The sequence below is a fragment of the Vanacampus margaritifer genome, chromosome 9 (genome assembly GCF_051991255.1).
Source record: "Vanacampus margaritifer isolate UIUO_Vmar chromosome 9, RoL_Vmar_1.0, whole genome shotgun sequence".
Classification (NCBI taxonomy): Eukaryota; Metazoa; Chordata; class Actinopteri; order Syngnathiformes; family Syngnathidae; genus Vanacampus; species Vanacampus margaritifer.
This window is the reverse complement of record NC_135440.1, coordinates 26,976,303-26,996,494: the sequence shown is the minus strand read 5'-3', so window position 1 is coordinate 26,996,494 and position 20,192 is coordinate 26,976,303. Positions and strand designations below refer to the sequence as shown.

At 40.2% G+C, this 20,192-nt stretch overlaps 3 protein-coding genes across 3 annotated transcripts; all 3 read right to left on the bottom strand.

Annotated features, from left to right (window-relative positions):
- Positions 1 to 1,970: 1,970 nt before the first annotated feature.
- On the bottom strand, positions 1,971 to 4,181 carry apoc4 (apolipoprotein C-IV). Its single transcript, XM_077576744.1, has 4 exons — positions 3,718 to 4,181; positions 3,534 to 3,573; positions 3,371 to 3,455; positions 1,971 to 2,261 (listed from the first exon to the last, which is right to left on the bottom strand). Exons 2-4 carry the CDS (start codon positions 3,571 to 3,573, stop codon positions 2,054 to 2,056), a joined length of 333 nt encoding a protein of 110 aa, XP_077432870.1. The 5' UTR covers positions 3,718 to 4,181; the 3' UTR covers positions 1,971 to 2,053.
- Positions 4,182 to 7,881: 3,700 nt separating this feature from the next.
- apoc1 (apolipoprotein C-I) lies at positions 7,882 to 8,677 on the bottom strand. The gene is made up of 4 exons (XM_077574535.1): positions 8,580 to 8,677; positions 8,382 to 8,442; positions 8,170 to 8,305; positions 7,882 to 8,092 (listed from the first exon to the last, which is right to left on the bottom strand). Exons 2-4 carry the CDS (start codon positions 8,440 to 8,442, stop codon positions 8,059 to 8,061), a joined length of 231 nt encoding a protein of 76 aa, XP_077430661.1. The 5' UTR covers positions 8,580 to 8,677; the 3' UTR covers positions 7,882 to 8,058.
- Positions 8,678 to 12,320: 3,643 nt separating this feature from the next.
- apoeb (apolipoprotein Eb) lies at positions 12,321 to 15,764 on the bottom strand. The gene is made up of 5 exons (XM_077575826.1): positions 15,688 to 15,764; positions 15,505 to 15,569; positions 14,719 to 14,872; positions 13,882 to 14,169; positions 12,321 to 13,015 (listed from the first exon to the last, which is right to left on the bottom strand). Exons 2-5 carry the CDS (start codon positions 15,545 to 15,547, stop codon positions 12,670 to 12,672), a joined length of 831 nt encoding a protein of 276 aa, XP_077431952.1. The 5' UTR covers positions 15,548 to 15,569; positions 15,688 to 15,764; the 3' UTR covers positions 12,321 to 12,669.
- Positions 15,765 to 20,192: the final 4,428 nt, after the last annotated feature.

Genomic DNA, 20,192 nt, shown 5'->3' with positions numbered 1-20,192 from the left:
CGCTGGAGTCCATGCAGAAGATTGAAGCACACAAAGTACGTTTATAAAGAACTGCCAGCAGACCTCCGCTTGCGGATGACGTTGGCCAGTGTGATCACAGATCAGATATTTATAAATGAAATACGGCAACATCCACCGCACACAATCTGTTTGCCTACACCTCAATCAAATTCACCATAATCACGGTACGCCTGCGCCACAACTTAGACCTGCTCCTTGCTGGTGTAAAGTCTAGTCTACTCTCAAATTGTCAGGTGCACCGGCGGTGTGTAAACTCGAGAGTACTCGCCAGAATCGCTGGAAAGCCATAATGGCTCAAGGATGTCTGCCAAATTCCTAAACATGGTGAACTAGACCAGGGATGTGCCCAGAACACCTCACCAGGGTGTTGTCCAGGAGACATCCTGCTTGACCAAATGCCCGAGCCGCCTCAGCTGGCTATTCTCAACATGGAAAAGCAGTGACTTGACTCTGAGTCGCTCCAAGATTGAGCGAGCTTCTCCTTCTAGCCTCTTGGATCTTGGATCTTGTTCTTTCGCTCGTGAAAGCATAGCTTAAGGTAGCAACGTAGATGAAGCGGTAAATCGAGAGCTTCGCCCTACGGCCCAACTCCCTCTTGACCAGAGGTGGGCATCGAGGGCCAGAGTCCTGCAGGTTTTGCATGTTGCCCTTCTCCAACACAGCTGATATATGATCAGCTCATCAGCAAGCTCTGCATAAGCCTGATAACGATCCTGTTGATTGGAATCAGCTTGTGTTGGAAGTGAGAAACCTCCAAAACCTGCAGGACTCCGGCCCTCGAGGACCGAGATTGCCCACCTCTGCTCTTGACCATGACAGACACTGCACCCATCTGCCTGTCAATCTCCTGCTCCATCCCCTTCTCAATCGTGAAGACCCCAAGGTACTTGAACTCCTCCACTTAAGGAAGGGTTTCATTCCCACTCTTTTGCGACTGAGGACTATGGTCTCACTCGACTGCGAACCGCTCCAGTGAGAGTTGGGGTTGGCAAGGTTCTCAAGGGTTCGCCCAAAACGGTCTACGTGTGTTTCGTGGACTTGGAGAAGACTTTTAACCTGTCCCTCAGGGAGTTCTGGGGCTGTTTGAGCCTTGTACCGCCGATGTCAGAGTTTGGTTCGCATAGACTCTGCCAAGGCTGCCATTTGTCACGATTCTGTTCATAATCTTTCTCGGCAGAATTTGTAGATGCAACCAAGGTGTTGAGGGTTTCATTGCCACCCTTTTGAGAGGTGCTGGTTTTCATCCCAACCGCTTCACACTCTGCTGCCAACCGCTCCAGTGAGAGTTGGAGTTGGCAAGGTCTTCAGGGGTGCATGGGAGTTGGCCCATAACAGTCTACATGTGTTTTGTGGACTTGGAAGTTTGACCCTGTTCTGAGGCTGTTGGAGGCCCGTACCAGCGATGTCAGAGATTGGTTGGCATCAACTCTGCCAAGGCTGCCATTTGTCACGATTCTCTTCATAATCTTTCTAGGCAGAATTTGTAGACGCAACCAAGTTGTTGAGGGTGTTTGTGTTGGTGGCCTCAGTATTGCATCACTTCTTCTAGCAGACGATGTGGTACTGTTGGCTTTATAAAGCCATGATCTCCAATTCTCAGTGGAGCGGTACGCCACTCGACCCACCTGAATATTTCATGACTTCACTGTTGCGTCGTAATACGGTGCCCTTGTGACTCCTTCGGGAAAAAAATTACTGTACACGTAAAGAACAATTGCGACAAAGCACTTGCAGTTCTTTTGACTTCTTGATCTTTAGGGCCACCGTAGTTCTTGCTTTTCTTCTGACAGTGTGGAACTGTATCAAAAAGTCATCACGAACCAGGCAGTGCAGGTGGAAGCGGCCTATTTAGTGCTTTTGGCCTGGACTGACTTGCCTCCCCAATTTGTTTCCATGTGTCACATGCGTTGAATGTACCATAATCACACACTGTTTTTGAAGGACACGGGTTGCACATATCGTTGCTTTAATGATGCCTGCATGTACAATGCACTTTGTCGCAAGAACAAAAAGGCAGTCGGCAAGTACGCTCTTAAATGGCTCCCGTTGTCGCCACTTGGTCAGTCGAATTGGCGGCAAAGAACGGCAAGTAGTGGCTGATCTTCTCCCTGGCCGAGTCCCTGACGCCGGCTGCCCATTGGCTGTAGTCGTCCACCACCGGCTGGATGTGTTCGTCGTAATACTCGCTCACGATGCCGATCGCCATGTCCCTTGCCACCACCGCGTTCTGTCGGGCCGCACTGTGTGGGGATGTGCACAAGACAAGGAATCTACACGAGATGTCATGTTGCTTGGACTGCGTGGATGTGAGTGTGTGTATTTTGGTGTTCATATGTGCATGTTTTGCAATGGTGTGTGTTTGTTTGTGTATGTGTGGGCGTGTTTGTTTGTGTGTGTATGTGTTCATTTGTGTCCGTTTGTTCATTCATGTGTGTTTGTGATAGGGATAGACCGATTATCGGCGCCGATATTAAGAATTTGGATAAATATCGGCATCGGTCTTTTTAAAGAATCATACGGCCGATAATGGATCCATATAAAAGAGTGTTCAGGAGAGAGAGAAAAAAAAACTTCAGGAAACGAATTATTACATTTCATAGATGCTGCTGACCCTGGGAACTCTCTGCAACATCTGCCTTTGTTTAAAGTTAAAACTAAGATAGGTAAAAAAAAAAATATATATATATATATATATATATATATATATATATATACTTCAGATATTTAGATATTTTGAAAACTTTACAACGGGGAGCTATTAAGTTTTTATTTAACTTTTGAAGACGTGCTACTGCCCCTGGGAGATCCCTGAACGTTTTGTACGCTTTAAACCCTAAAAGTTGTTCAATAAACATATGCTTAAAAATAAGAGCTGGAGTTTGTATTTTTTTCCGTTTTGATGCCGGTGTTGTCTCTTTTAGTAAAAACGAATATCGGTTATTGCCGTTCTTGACTACTAATAATCGGTTAAAAAAAACAAACATATCAGTCTATCTCTAGTTTGTGATGCTAGGACGTGTGTTTGTTTGCATGTTCCAATCTGTGCCTGTTTTTGTGTCGTGTGTTTTTTTTTTTTTGATAATTTGTGTGCCAGTGTTTGTTTTTGTGTGCGCATGTTTTTTCATTTGTGACAAACTTTGTGTGTCTTCATACGCGTTTCTTCATTTGTGTGTTTGCATGTGTTCATTTCTGTGTGTGTGTTCTTTTTTGTGCCCGTGTTAGTTTTGTGTGCGTTCGTAGACTCATTTCTGTGATTGTTTGCATATGTTTGTGCATAAGTATATTCATGTGCATGTGTGTGTGTGTGTACGTGTTGAAGTGTATGGAAGTGTGCGTGTATTGGCGATACCGAGCTTTATCAAGCAGTGTTTCCAGGATTCCCGGTGAGACGTGTAGATCCGGCTCTGGCGTCTGCGCCCAAAGTGGCCCACATGCTTCAAGTAGGAGAGAAAACTTTCTCAGTTAACAAAAAGCAAATACTGAGTAGACAAAAATAAGCAGGAAAAACGTACCTTGAATGAGTAATATCAAAGCAATTACGAGAAATCTCATCTGCAGTCAGACAAAATAGATTTTATTTATAATATGTTCTTATTAGCAAGTCTATGAAATGTTCGGAATTGTATCTTATGAATCGTACAAACAGAATTGAATGTCCACAAAAAAAACAAGTAGTGAAAATGAGTAACAGTGTACCTTATTTTTGTTTGTTGTGGGGGTTTTTTCAGCTTCTTCGGCCCACGCGAGTTGAATGAAACGAGTGTTATCGAGTCATTTTATTTATATAAGGCGAGAGGTCGTACATTGGTCCCTGTGGCCTGACTTTTTTGTTTGACTTCCATGTGGCAGTTAAATAATTGGCTTTTTTCATGTTTGCCTTACAAACCGTTATATGACAACTGGACGACTCGTCGGCCCAAATGAATATTTCATGCCTACAAATGAGCCTTGAAGCTTCTTTCTGTCCGGTGGTCTCCCACATCTGCAGTCTTAGACCGGTGAGCGGTCCAGCGGCCTTTGGATCAAGTCTCACAGCCCGTCTGGCAGACGCTGATGTGTTTGCCGACCAGTCAAAGTCTGTGATCTGATCTAGCGGGGCCGATTAGGGCTTTGAGAGACCAGCGGCCATGTGATAAACGTGTCCGGCGCCGCCGTTTCTGCGGGCAGAGTCCATGGCAAGAAAAAACAAAAATCAATCTGATCTCTGAAGCAACAACAGTCCTCATCTCACAGCTGTCCAAACGCGCGCCGGGGTGAAGACTTTTTGTCCTGAGAGAGAGAGAGAGAGAGAGAGAGAGAGAGAGAGAGAGAGAGAGAAAAAAAGTGTCTTAAGCAAAGTTGTATTTGGGTCGTCTTCTTCATTTGAAGGGGCCAAAGGGAAATCATTGCCACTGCCGAGGAGGTTATCGTCTTCAGTTTGAAACTGAATTGGGGTACACAAGCGATCATTTGTGCTGTTTTCAGCCTTTCCAATCAAAGTCTGCAAAGACAGTCAGATGTCTGAAATGGATTTTCCCAAGCATTTAAGCCTGTGCTTCTTAACCTCGTTGGAGGTACGGAACCACACCCGTTTCATATGCGCCTTCTTTATTGAAAAATAACATTCAAGGTCGGTATAGGGTTTACTGGTGAACAAAATAAACTGGGTTATTTTAGCTCAAACTAAAATTCCAAAAACATTTTCATTAACGAAACAAAATAAAAACCAAAATGCTTAAAAAAAATAAAAAAAATAAAAAAGACGACTAACAAACTAAGACTATTTATAATTTTAGTGAAAATGTCCTTAGTTTTCGTCTTGGTAATTAATTTTAATACCTTTAGGGTTGATTTTAGAAGTATATTTATTTCAATATTAACTGGAATAAGGACGTTTGAAAGTATGTCGCACAGAAGTGACATCATCTAACAGCAGCCAATAGAAAAGTAAATGACATCGCGCCTAGGTGGCAAATTTGTTTGACTTTTGGCCTTGCCTGCTTTTTTATTTAATTCAGCTGAAACGCAACGCTCGGTAAGAAGTGTGTTGTTGTTTTTTTCATTTTACCATGGTGTTTATTAAATATTGCACACAAGTAATACACAACATAATAAAAAAAAAACTAATAGCAAAACTAACTAAAAGTCAGCATTTTTTAACTAAACCTGACAAAAACTAACAGAAGCACCTTGAAAACTAGCTACATTTAAAATAGAAAATTCCATTTCCATTTCATGGAATCGGACTCTCTTCACCTTAAATTCAGAAAGCGTTTTGTTCTTGCATCTGCTTGCAGTTTCAGGAAGTCTTCCTTTTCTTTTACTTGATTGTGTTCTACACTAGAATATACTAAAAGTCATGCAGTTAGGACGCTGACTCCCGTCATTCAACTCAACTCTGTATTTATAGAACACTTTTTTTCCCCTCGACATAGTAAGAAGCGATTACAATAATACAGAAATCGCACGACGTACCGTCACAACAGCTACAAGTCGACTACTGAGCGTACCAGATTCCAAGCAGCGCAGAAAGACCGACAAATGTAGCCTGATCGCATGCAGCCACTGATGGCCAAGCGGGGTCACGAATCATTTGGAGTCGGGTGTGTGTCTTGACCTCTGCCGTTTTTGTGTTTGTCAATTCATATCATACGTGAGATTTTGGGCTTGATTTTAAATGTATGTATTTTTGATACTGTATTGCTGTGTTTCTGTACAGAACAAGGAAAGTCAAACAATTGTTTCAGAATTGTAGTTAACTTTATTACACAATACTCAGTCAACTTTTTTTTTAACACTCAACGAATTGTCCATATATAAAATTAAATAAATAAAACAAAACAAAAAAATACTAACGGAAAATTGCTGAAAAATAGAAATTGACAAATTTGTTCTAAAAGAATTAAAACACAAAAGCCCACATATAATTAACTGTAATTAAAAAAAAAAAAAAACTTTTATAACCCTGGCACGTACATATCAGGTCATACATGTGCATAACAAAGCTCCTTACAAAAAATGGAACATTTCTACAAAGTATTGCCCACCAAAAAAATGTACAAATAAGCAAGCAAAGAATGTGAGCTACCAAAGGGACAAATGCCATGAAATAAATAAAGAAATGTAAGCTAAAGTCGCCACTACAATTGGAAGTGTGCAAGCTGGCAATTGAATGCTAAGGTGATCAGCGGTCACCATGGCAACAATAGAGTCAAAAATAACACCAATATCAGGGATGTGATTTTTCCGCTAATTCGCGGAATTCCGCTTTTTTTATCTCCCCCCGTATGCACATGACTCCGACAGATAACATCTTCTGCTATAACAAAGACATTTGTGGTATGCTCTAATATGAGTTACTTTTCATTTGGTCATGATACAATTATTTGTTCATGAAATTTGAACTCTTCAACATTATTTATGTGTTAACTTAGTAATCACATTAGTTAGATATGATGATATTCTCAGTGATAGTTTTTAAAAGCAAAGACAGTCCAATGTTTTTGAATGTGACTGATTTTGAGTTGACTAAATGTTAAAAATAAAAACTAAACTAAAAAATGTTGCCATTTTATATGGGATAGTTCAATATACATTGAAAATTTATGCTGTTGTTTTGTCTATTTCTTTGTCATGTGAGTGCATTGAAAGTACTTAAAAACACGGAAAACCCATGAGCTCCGGGGGGCTTCGCCCCCCGTGTCCCCCCACCAGGGCACTGCCCTGGACCTAGCTGGGTGCCAGCGGCCCCCAGACCCCCGGCTGAATTTTTGAGATAATTTCACTTTGGCCAAATCACATCCCTGCAATATGAATTACATACTGTTCCTCTCTACGTGTTTAACGAGTTTTTATAAATGGAAATGCCCAAATATCGGCGGATGTGGCCGATGACCTCCATGGCCAGCAGGCCGTCTTCCAGGCATCAGCCTTCGGTGAAGCAACGCATCCCCGGTGGATCATTAACCGGCGTAAACTTTAGTCCAGCTCTTGTGAAACTGCTTGCGAGGGAAGCTGCCATGTTGGCACCTCACCTTTGCCCTTGACACAAATCAACAATCGATGCGGTCCCACTTAATCATCGGCTAGCTTTAACCCGCGTGATGCAAACGACATTTCTGAGCTGAAACATGTTAAAGGGAATAATCATTTTGTTTCATGATTATTTATTTAAGAAGAAGAAGATGCAATGTTTCATCCTTTTTAAAAAATCTTTATTCAAGAGTTGCTCGAAATAAAATAGCCCCCCTCGAATTTGGAGTGCTAGCCGAGATAAGAAAGCCAACATTAGGGAAACTTAAAAAAATATATATATTTTTTTTTAAACGTATCTCCTTCCGAAAATGATAGCTTAATTAAGTAATTTATTGACAAATCATCTCCTCAGGTCATCTTATGATAAACATCGCATACAGCTTCAGTTTAATAGATCCCTGAAATTAAATTATTCATTAACATTATCACCATACGTATTTGGTTTGGATTATGTTTTCTAAAAAAAAAAAAAAATAGTGATTAAAAAAAAATGTTAAAAAGAACTTAGGCCTATTTTTGGAAGGTCGTCATTGTTATGTACATTCCGAGCCACTGTTTTGCATCATCAAATCTTTTGTAGTAAACAAATTAGTTGTGACTGCAAAGCATTCTGGGACTTGTAGTGTATTCATGTGCTTCATTTTTCTACATTTCTGCTCAGTGTTTTATATGTATGGCGTTCCTTTACTTGCATGCATTTAATGTCTGTTTGATTTGATTTTTGCCAGACAAACACCAATTTAGAAGACTAATGACATGTTTTCATGAGCAACGTGGAGGTGACGTCTTGATTTCAAACGCACGCGAACATTATAAGTCAACTGTGGAATCACGATTGACACCACGTTGTTGGTTTCCCCCAATAGTTCATTTATTCACACATTCAACACATTTGACAAATTAGTTCACTTTGGACATCTTTGAACAAAGTCTTTGACTTTGTGTCATGAACATACACTTAAAGCGCATTTTAGTCAGCATGAAGATGTTGAAGGTCAGGCGAGGACTGCACACTTGAAGGTCCTACTGCGAGCCAAACTGGTCCTTAAACCAGTTCCTGTTGGAGCAGAAAATCACAGCGTTCATCATTTTGAAGCCGCGTGTGTTTGTGTGTGATGTTAATTGCCGACGTACTTGACGTTGTTGGCAAATTGGCTATTGCCAATGTTGTCGAACGTTTCCTTGGTGCTGTCCGCTATATTTCTAAACACTTGGGCCACCTGCTCGCCGTACTTGTTAAACTTCTCCTCGATAGTCTCGTCCTGAGCATCTGTGTGCATGCGTAAATAAATAAATGCAGTCAGGCGTTTAAAAAAAACCAAAAAAATCTATATTTCAAGCCTCACCCGCATAGGCGATGAGCGCCAGCAGGAGCACGGCGACGGCGAGGTAAAGTTTCATCATCATCTGAGTGGGAGGAGACAAAAGTATGCATTTAAAAAAAAATTACGGTTTTACAAAATGAACAGATCATTTCTTCAAATGGGGGGAAATGACTCCCTCATGTTGTGATGAAATCAAATCAACACTTCAAGTCAACCTACCTGTTGTTGGTCTTGTGAAGGAAACTGCTGTGTTGTGTTGTGTGTGTGTGTGTGTGGGTGTGTGTGGGTGCATCTCTCTTTATATGCCTGCTGGCTTGCACAAATGTGACGCACGCTGGACTCAAACAAGCACACGTGGTGCCCCCCTCTTTTTTTTTATTGACCGTGTCACCATATCAGGACACAAGATGCAAAAACAATGATCACTTCTCATCGAGTACCTCCTGCTGTGCAATTTCATGGGAAACCGTGTAAAAAATCAAAATAAATAACTTTACAAAGATAACAATCAGTTTTGATTGGCACTGTCAAAAAGTATTTAATCTTCTTTTATATGATTATTGTTGGTCGTTTAAAAATTGCATCACATGGCTGTTTGTAATCTTTTGCTGACAGAGCGAAATGACAAACAGTTGGGTCAAAAATAACCTAATTTTGGGTCAAAAGTGGACTGATCCTCTACTTGGGCCACTTTGACCCAACTTTGAGTCAAAACTTGCCTCTTTTTGTATAAATACTCAACTAGATATTTGACGAATTACCATCCTGATTATCTGCGTCTTAATGTATTCTGGGGACGGGAATTGATCGCTTTGGCTTCATCCTGTCAGCCTCCTTTTCTTTTCGGGTGCAATTGTATGTGAAAATGTAATCTTGTAAATTGTCACATTCATTGTCCAAAAGGAAAAATGAAGAAAAAAACAAAAAACAAAACAGAAAGTTTGGTCAGATCGTACCAAAAAAAAAAAGGTAATTCTGTATAAAACAATCTACAATGTTTTGGTCCGATCCTCTATTAGGGTTAATTTGACCCAATTTTGGGTGAAAAATTTGGTTGTTTTGTGTAAAAGTAAACAGAAAGTTGGGTCAGATCGTCTACTTGAGTCAATTTGACCCAACTGTCCACTGACATTTTATACTTTTTTTTTGTTTTTACTACCCGAAGTTGGGTCAAATTGACCCATAAAGTGGATCAGTCCATTTTTGATCCATAATTTGGTTACTTTTGACCCAATTGTTTTTAGAGTGTGATTAAAACAAGTGCATTTTCACCATAAATTTACCCCAAATTATGTTCGATCCCCAAACTTTTTTCCAATTGAAGTCGTCTTTGTAAACTGTGCTCAGAGCTCAGGTAACAGCCAATCACGGCTCAGCTTGCGAACGTCATATGACCAAACCCAGAAAACAAGTGAGCGGTGATTGGTCGTTACCTGAGCTCCTGTGATGTTATTTTCAGTTGACAGCAAGTGACGAAATTAATATTTTTTTTAATTGTGCATGAAAAATAATAGTAGACAAAATTTCACTTTTTACCGCTGAAAATGGCTAAATAAGTCCATGAATTCCAACAGTTTGAAATATTGACTCGTCAGACCACAGCACACTTTCCGTCAGTCCATGTCAGATACACTTTCTTCAGTTTTTTTTATTTACAAAAATGGGGCTTGTATTTACAGTACATGCTCTTTTATTGTGATTTTAAATGCTAACCTTTATGTTGCAAAAAAAAAAAAAAAAAACGTTTTATGGCCGGATACACAAACGTAAGAGGCGAGTGAAACCGTCTGTCAATAAGAGTGATGTTCTTTGATCAGTGAGATGCGATGACCCAAATCATGACTGCTGATTGCATTAGACTGTCACTGCCTTGAAAGGAACTCCTTGTCTGCTTGTTCAGATGCAAAGTCTAATCAAGCAATTTGGTTTGCGATTGCGTTAGTGTGCTCAGTGTTCCCACACGTCACACATGGAGGTCCAAAGTTTGACTGTGTGGGAATATATTTTATATTCATTCAATCACCTGACAACCCTCATCCACCATTTTCTCTCATTTCCATTTTTATTTTTTCACCACCGAGGCCAAAAATCCACATCATCCTATGGCCTCCATTCCAGAGCTCTTTTCTGCAAGTCCGTGCCACAGTCAGCATGTAAAACTTCTCTCTATTGTTTTGGTGAAACAAAAAAATAGCAGCAAAGGTTTTGGATTGCCTCACTTTTTGTTGCACAGACGTTCCTCTTATTTCTGTGAAAGGGGGAAATAAACCAGACGAACCTTCTTTTGTGCCGTTTGAACTGACTTCATTCTTTTAAACCTGCTCACATTCGCAAATGCAAGGAAGTCTGCCTTCTTTGCCTTCTTTGCTTTCACACCGGCCAGCCCTTAAAGCGGCCATTTTGTTTGGCTCGGAATCGGATGAAAAGGCCGAAGTGGAGCCCCCTTCGACTCTCGACGGGTTCATCTCCATCTCTTGCGTGCATGTAAACTCCCAAGTAGGGAAGTGAAAGTGCATGTCCACAACTTTAACAATAATAATAACAAAAACAAATTTACAAAAGTTCTGGGAGAGGAGGACGAGGGAATGTTTTTCAATGGTCTCATAGAATTTTTTTTTTTTTTTGAAGAGGTTACTAGCAGTTGAACACCTGCTAATTTCTGGGGATTTTTTTTTTTTTCAAGAAATGTTATCATAGCGCAGATGCAGCAGGCATGCTGAGTGAACACTTTGTGGTATTAGTGCACTTGATAACACACATTTTGGGATACTATGCATATAACGCATCTTTACGTAACACTTTTTAATTATGTATTTTATTTGGTGTTATGCATGCTGCTCTATAATTAATTATTTTATAATTATATATTTATTTTGTTTCTCTGGTGTCATAAATGCAACACAATGTTTTGTTTCTTTGATTTGTCAAGTGCATAAATTAACAATTTAAATGTGTGTTTTTCATTTTGAGTTTTTTGTTTTGATTTTGTGTGCTCTAATTCATCTAATTATTTTTGAGTTTACTGTATATGTTTCTTTGTGTGGTGTAACAATATTTTCATCTATTTTAGTTTATCTGGTTCTTGTATGTTTATTCTAAAAAGGGACTAAGCATGAAGTCAAACAAAATTCTATTTATTTGAAGTTTCTCTGGTTCTTTGGTTCATATGATACAATATAGATTAGTAGAGTGCCCCTAATTCAGTTTTCCATTTGGGGTACCTAATGAATTGGCCGGTCAGGGTCTGTGTGTTAAGCGTCGAGTCGAGCAGCTGCTTGAGAAAACACAGCTGCCACATTGGACGCATGCTTATGTTTATTTCCTTTCCATATAGCGTGCCGATGTTTTTGCAGGCTTTATTTTTCATTTCACCCCACAATGGTTGCATCACGTTATGCACGAATGTGCGTCAGTCCATTTTTCAATCATTTTTGGCACCTAAATAAAGCTTCAATATTTTCTAGACGAGTTTTCCACACTGAAAACATTTTGCACCAAATGCGCCAGCTTTTCTGCTACACGTCATGTGCTATTTTTTATTTCTTTATTTTTATTACACATTCGAGTGGCAGGTGAGATGGAGCCTATCCCAGCGAACACTGGACGACTTGCCAGCCAATCACAGGGCACATTTACATAAACAACCGTTTTCTTCTATCATATTCATGCAAACGGAGAATTTCGATTCTTCAATGACGCATGTTTTTGGAGTGCGGGAGGAAACCAAATCTGGCAAACATGAATGGAAACCGAGATTCGAACCCGCTACCTCAGATCTGCCAGATGGGTTAATGGCCCCGCATTGACTGATAAATTAAAGAACACATATTCTAAGTGGCAAAATTCAATTTCCTCAGATGAATAATTAGAAAAACAACAAATAACTATTTAAAAAAAAAATACTTGTGAGGTATACCTTACCTAATTCCTATGTAATGTGTGGAGAAAAAAAAAACAAGAGAGTTTTCAGACTTTTATTTATTTATTGAATGGCAACAGAGCAGCAGCATGAGTACAATGCGACTGTCTGTGGGTTACAAGCTACAACAAGCAAGGCAGCGCTACCTAGTGGCCGATTGTCATTATGGCATGCGACTGTTCGAGCCGTACTTGAAATGAAAGACTAGATACGAAAGGCATTTTGGTGCATTGGAGTAAGGCCCACTCTGTGAATGTTTATTTACAAGCACGACAAACACTCTCAACTCGGAGCAACAAAGTGACGATGTTATCAGTAACTCTCAACTCCCTCCTCTTCTCTCCCAGGTCCGTCAGACCCACTCCCGGCTCCCCCTCCGAGCGTCACTCCTCAGGCCGAGGCGGGCTCCTTGACCGACTCCACGATGGCGTCGAACTTGTCGCGGATCTGGGCGGTGAGCGGGGCGAACAGCTCTTTCAGCTCGTCCATCTTGCCCTCCAGGGAGGTGCGCAGCTCCTCGGCGGTGGCCTCCAGCTGGGTCCTGAGGCCCTCGGCCTGGCTCTCCAGCTGCTGGCCCAGAACTTGGGATTGGGTCCTCAGCACGGTGGACAGGTCCGACATCCTCTGGGCGGCGCTGCCGCCGGCCTGCTGCACCAAAGGCTCCATCTGCTCCCTGACGCCGTCCAGGCTCTGGGAGGTGCGCGACTGGAGCTCGCTCAGGTAGGTGGCCACCATGCTGGTGTGAAAGGAGACATCAACAGTTAGACTTGCTTCTTTTTAAGACCTTATTTAGAGTTCACAAAATAGATCATATTGTAAAAGTATTTTCATTATTTCTGTTAATGAAATCATGTAGAAACTAAAACTAAGTAAGATTATCGGATATGTCTGCAAGATCATCTTCAGTGAGGTGTGTTAAAACTGGCCAATCTGATCATAAAACAGTCCAGGCTCGCTAATGTTTAAGCACTTCAACATTTACGATTGTAAATCCTTGTTGGATGGCCAGCACCAAGTTGAAGTGAGCCACAAACGGCGTGATTGTCACGAGAAACAGAACAATAGTTCATTTAAGTGCGCTACGCACACCGACAATCGGGCCAAATCGAAAGTGGCCAGAAGCCTGATTATCATCTCTTTCTGAAAGATTTGTATCTTGTGGTGTGGGGTGTATTAAGAGTGACTTTCCCACCTTCATTCTCTTCTCTGAAAATTGTATTTGACATTTGTAAACATGAGGGTATAAACATACAGATAATCAGATTTGCGCATTAAATTCAGCATAGGCCCAGTTGTCCGATATTTAATAAAGATGATCCTAAACGATTATCCTGCGAGCAAGTTTACCTGCACTGAGAAAATGGTTGAGCGCGACATTGCTACAATTGGATTATCAGATGTGTCGGGAAAAATTATCCTTTGGTGTGATAAGAATGCTGGAAAAATGTCAAATTTTAAAATGAGTGTGATCAACTCTGAGTTATTTTCCAATCTGGACCAACAATTGTCAAAGTGGAGATAATCAGGCCAAATGTCTCCGATCTTTGGTCCCCTTCATTTCAAAAATGGTTTCCAAATAGCCCGGCGTGTGCTTGAACTCACTTGCGGATGTTCTCGGTGTCCTTGCTGAGGCGCTTCTTCAGCCTGTTGGTGTAGACGGTGATGCGGCCTCGCACGTCGCCCGGGTTGTGCTCCATCATGGTCTTGAGCTCGTCCAGGTAGGTGCCGCTGCGCTCCCTGGCGTCCTTCATGTCCTTCTGAAGCCGGTTGGCCAGCAGCTGCATGTCGGCGGCCAGCTGGTTGGCGGTGACGCTGGTGTAAGGGTCGATCTTGGCCTGGATGTCGTCCTTGTACGTGGTCAGCTCAGCCATGGTGTCCGTGATCAGGGTGCTGCGCAACAACACATCATCACGTCACAAAAGATCATTCCAGACATACGGATTTGAAGATGGTTTGTTGTTGAAGTGCACCCCTAAAATATATGTAGATACTGTCATCATATAAGATATCTACATAGTATATGGAGTACAGTAAATAAACACACCAACCCTAAAAAAAATAGTCATTACATTTAAATAGAAGGTAAAAAAAAAAATATTTGAACAGCTGAGATTTTGCTTGGCCACCAGAGGTCAGTATAGTCATACACTTGTATGTATTTTATTATTTTTTACCAAGATTGAACTGAGGTTTTACTGAATACAGTCACATATATATCATGGATTTGTGATTGTGTAGGCCTACATGTTGGATGCCGCCATCTTGTGGCAGAGCTCTGTCCCGAACCCTTGCAAATGCTATGCGATATATTCGATGATGTATTACTCTGACAATGACAACCAATACTTCACATTTAACATTACGTAACTTGAGAGGGTAAAGGAAAGATTTGGTGATGAAGCCCACTTCCCGCACTGGCGCTACCAACAAGGGACTTACTCAAGCTCGCGGTTGAGCTCCGAGGTCTTGATGGTCTGCACCACTCCATCGGCCTGCTGGTTCAGATCGGCGATGTACTGCCAGAAGCGGTCCACGGTCTGCACCCAGCGGTCTGGGGTGGCGTCGGCCTGGCGCACCACGCGGGCATTGCAGCCTGGGATGGCGAAAAGCCGTGGTAAATATACATTATATGGATAGCCACGTTAGCCAGACATGTCGCGTGTGCTGTGGGAAATTGTCAACATTTTCGCTTACACCCTTAAAAAAAAACAAAAAAACTGCTGGGTTAAAAAAAACAACCAATTTTGGTTTAAAAAAAAAAAAAAGAACTGAACCACTAGTTTGGGTTGTTTTGTACAAAAGAATTGGTATTAAGCAAAACATGATCCCATTTTTGACCCAAATTGAGTTTGTTTTTGACCCAACAATTTCGATAATGGACCGAACGATTAACTTGGTTCAATTTGACCCAATTTGGGGTTGTTTTGTAGTACACGCACAAGGTTTTCCACAAAACAGCTCAAAAGGGGGTCAGTCCATTGTTTTAAAATCCAAATTGTTTTTTGTTTTTTTACTCTTTTGAGTTTTAAGAGAGTAGCTACAGTGACAGGCAGAAAAATGATTTGTGAAGAAAATTATCAAACGAGATCATCTCTTTTTTTTTTTTTTTTAAATAAATCTGAAATCTGTATAATGTAAAATATGTGCATTGGTTTAGGAAGCTGCGTGCAATATTGTTAATGTAGTAGATTTAGATTAAAAAGAATAAATAATGATCTAACTTACCAGTGAGGACTGCCAGGACAAGGACGAGAGCTACAGCCTTCATGGTTAGTTGCAGACAGATACACCTGGAAAAAGGGCAACAAAAACACAACATATCGCGTCAGAAACAAAAAGATGCAAAATTCCAATGGAGATTTCTGTTTTGTTTGCTGTTTTTTTTCTTCTTTCCTTTTGTCATCTCACCTGAAACGTTTGAGGTTCCTCCGTGTTGATCCCGCAGTAGCTCGCAACTTATATAGGCTGCCGCCGAGCGTGCGTGGGGGTGGGCGTTTTTTTTTTTTTTCACGCCCCACACACCGGCCCCCACCCCCATCATCACAACACCATCACTCCCCTCAACTCCCCCCACGACGCCGCAGCGCGTCCGAAGTTCTCACCTCCGCGCATGCGCGCTTTTGTTTGCGCAACGTGGAGGGGAAAACAAGCTGGAAGCTTTTTCACGTATTGTGTGGAGAGACTTTTGTTTTATTTTCATTATATTGAATCCTATGACTATATATTTTTTTTACCCTATAGTCCTAAATGTTCTGAATTATAATTTTTTTTTAACAACTATTACTTTTGCTTATTTGTATTTAGCGATCTTTTTGGGTAGGAAGCAAATTAAGTTTTCATAATAGTAATAAAATGCCATTTTTTATTTTTACACTTGTTTCTTAAGGAAGGCAGGAAGCATCAGTGGCCATCACAGAAGTAAAAAAAAAAATAGAAGAACAGGACTGATTATGAGAATTGTATGTTTTTTAGCCAGTGAGCTTACATTCAATCAATTCAATTTACCATTTAGATTTTTTTTCCCAGCAGCATTAGCAACAACCCTAGAAATGAATTTAATAATATTTAATTTACAAATTGCAAAAATCAGTCGAGCAAAATGAGCATTACAATATGGCGGGTAGGGGGGGTTCCGAAAATGTTTCCCCTTGTGTGTGTGTGGTTTTTTTTTGTTATTGTTTTGTTTCCATTTTGTTGATGCCACACTATTTTATGCATGTGGGTGAGATGCCATAACTAATCACCCCCCCCAAAAAGTGTTACATCAAAATATCTTCTGACCTTTGTGATGACTTTTATGTGACGCTGCTGGACCAAGTTCACGCTGCTTGTTTTATTTGCTGTTATCAGCTTCATTAGATAATGATGGATTCAAATTTCGGTCAATAATAAAAACATATACTAATTTGCATATAAATTAGTGTTGTCAAAGTTAAAGCGTTAAGTAATTAATTAATCACAAAAAATATCGCATTAATTCATGAATTAGAATCAGATTTATTGCACTATTAATTTTTTAGCCTTTAGCGTGACAGCGGATGGCTACGTTTAAGGTAGCACAGGTTGTGTTTGAGCAATAAACATCATTTCATGCATTAAAGTAAAGCATTTAGAATATTTGTTCATGTCAAAATATCGGGTAATTTTTTTCCTTTTTAAATTATGCAACTAATTAACTGATTAGAAAAAGAGGAGGATGAGCGTGTGCAGTGGATCAAAAAATGTTGACGATGTCCTCATAACATTAAATATCGAAAGAACACATAACTGGTGCTCTTCAAATTTGGCGGGGAAAATAATGTAGATTTAAAAAAAAAAGCCTTTTTTATTAAGCGATTAATCGTGATTAATTAAAATTCTAAAATGTGATTAATCTGATTTAAAAAATAATTGTTTGACAGCTCATATATGAAAACAGTTAAATATTGTGTAAACCTCCATTTATTTCGGTTCAGTTAAAAAAGGGGAACACACGAAGTACCGTGCATTGACTGTTAAGTGAAATATTTCGTGATTCCCACTTTTGATGATTACAATTTATAGCTAACAAAAAAACAAAATTCACCATCTCAAAAAATTTGAATATTAAATTGGGAAGAATGCAAATGATTTAGAATTTTGATCATTTGCTAAGAATTGTCCTTGTGGAAAGTATTTTTCTATTTTCCTAATAAAGCTGTATTGAAATTAGTTAAAATCACAAAATGTGTTTAACATGCGAAAACTGTTGCACTTAATCTTATCACATTTGTGCTATAATGAAACCTTTTGCACAGTAAAGTTAAACTGATTTAAAATCAAATCCTACATCTGCACTATAATCACTATTCTGACAAAATTGTAACCTTGCTGATTGTTGGTGTTAATTTGTCCCCTGGACCCCCCCCCCCACTCCCCCCATGACAAAAGGTCCTATTTTGCCGACTCAGCGGGTGTTGAGCCTCGGCGACGTTTGCTCAGCATCACAAGCGACCCCGTGAATACAAACGGCACGTAGCAGCAGGATGCCAAGTCGGCCTGTTACTTGCGCTTTTGCATGCAAATGCCGCCGTCCGCACCTGGACGGTCTGGCGCCGACGCACACACATCTTTCAATAGCACAGGAAGGAAGCGCATTAAGTCTGAGTGAGTTTAAAGCAGTTCTAGTTTTGCTGTAGTGCGTGATTTTTACACCTCTCTGTAGGTTGCAGTATTAGTGACTGGCAACCATGGAGGTTGATGACTACATTTTTAAATTGAGCCTCGTCAATTAGCGACTAACAGCCTTAAACATTCAACTTGGGACTTTTTCTTTTGTTTGGTTTTAAAGATTTAGTTGCTTGGCTTTAACGTATTTAAAAGACAAAGATTGAAACAACTGTCCGAAAAGTTTTCTAAATTGGGGTCCCCGTGAGCAGTTGAAAGTCCCGACGTGCATGTCACTTCCTGATTGCAAAGTGACGCTACGACGACTTGCGTGCGTCGTGTGTCAAACGTGTCATGCTCTTTGCCCTTTGGGACTTTGAGATAATTTTGTACAGGAACAAAGATTAGTTGAGTCGGCTTGCTCGGGTAATTAGCACCGAGTCGTGATAACACATGATAGCCTAGCGTGGCGGGGGATTGGCGAGGTGGGGTGGGTAACTGGTGGGGGGTTAACCACTCGCAAGTGACCAAACCACATTTACATTTTCTAGCTTGTAAACACGGCACCTGGACATTTGCTATTGCTTTTTAGAGATTTTCTCTATTTGGTTTTGTATTCTGTATTGTTGACAGTCTTCTTACCCACGTGGCAAAGCTAAACATGGAGCATTTTGTTTTTCTTGTTGTCTCGCCGAGGAATTGAAACAAAAGGTCTTTTGTAAGACCAAATGTTGGAAGGAGGAGGAAGTGAGAGTGATGAGCTTTTACAGTAAAAAGCCTGACAAAGGGGAAAACAACAAAGTCAGGGGGGAGTGTGCCAACGGTCGTCTGAGCTAATGCCGGATGACGTTGCCATCGGACGACGGGTTATTAGTGCTCAGACATCACGCGATTTTCTCGCATGTCGACACTTTCTGCGTGTTTGTTCAAAAACCTTCGTCAGCATTGAGAAAAGTTGGGAAGACTTGTCAAAACAATCCCTGTCGTGTTCATGCCGGGCCAGTAGGTGGCAATGTGACTTGTGAAGTGGCTTGTCTGAAATAGTTTTTTCTTCGTCTGTGTACATGAGTTTCGAAAATGTAGATAGATGGTTTAAAAAATATATATAAACACCCGGTCCCCCAAAAGAAAAGAATTATGAAATAAAACATACACAGTTATTATAAAATTATACAAAAGTATTTTTTTTAAATGTATGGGAAAATCACACTGTTAAAATATTGGAAAACAATATTAAGATAATAGAAAAATTGAAAGAAATACAAAAATATTATATAAGAAAATGTACAAAAACTTTTAGATTAAAAAAGTACAGTTGTAGAAAAAAAAGAAAATCAGACGATTCATATATTATAAGAAATAAACAAACAAAATGCGCAAAGACATTAGGATAGGGGGAGACAAAAACAAACAATAACAACCACAAAAACAATTGGACTTTATTTATTTTTTAATGAAAAATTAATTTTAAGAATGTTATCCATCCATTTTTGGTACTGCTTATCCTCACCAGTGTCGCCAGTGTACAAAATAAGCAAAAATAGAAATGAGGAAATTAGATACAATTTTAGAAAAAAACAGCAACATTATTATTAACATGCAAAAGTATTATAAAGTTCTACAAAGCTATACAGTACATGCAGTGAAACTATCTGTCTAACCATTTTCATCAATCGTCTTCTTTCTTTTTGTTGCACATAGTCTCTATGAATGTAGCGCTACATATGTTTTGATTTTTCAAAACGGAACATACTGTACGCTGATGCAGAACATATTGGCCAAGGGGAAGAAACTACATTGCGGTCTTGCCATGCACGTCCTCCACGCTTTAGGCTTAGCAAACGTCATCACATTTAGCGACACGTGGTGTAGCAAAAAAAAAAAAAAAAAAAAAACTACTTTAAGTACTGAGTGATTCCCAAGTTGTACAAAAAGTATTGAATCATTATTAGTTAATGTTCCTAAGCATGCTTTGGAGAAAAGAGCATTGTGTGCTGCGTTAGGAGTTAACCTTGTTTGGAAACAGCTGGAGGCAGAAGAGTGGAATGTTGTTTGCCACTGTGTAGCGCAGCGTGGGCGCAATCAGCCAGCAGGGATGGTGGCGCAAAAAAACACTGCAAACAGGATGTGCTCTTGAACTTCCAGTAACCCAACATGTCTGGTCCAGTTCCTTGGCGATGTCGCAACTCTGACAACACGCAAAGCCTGGACACGCCAGGCTCCCACCGCATGTTGAGGAAAAACCTTTCCCAGTCATTTGTGATTCATTTGGAAATGTTTTGATTTCA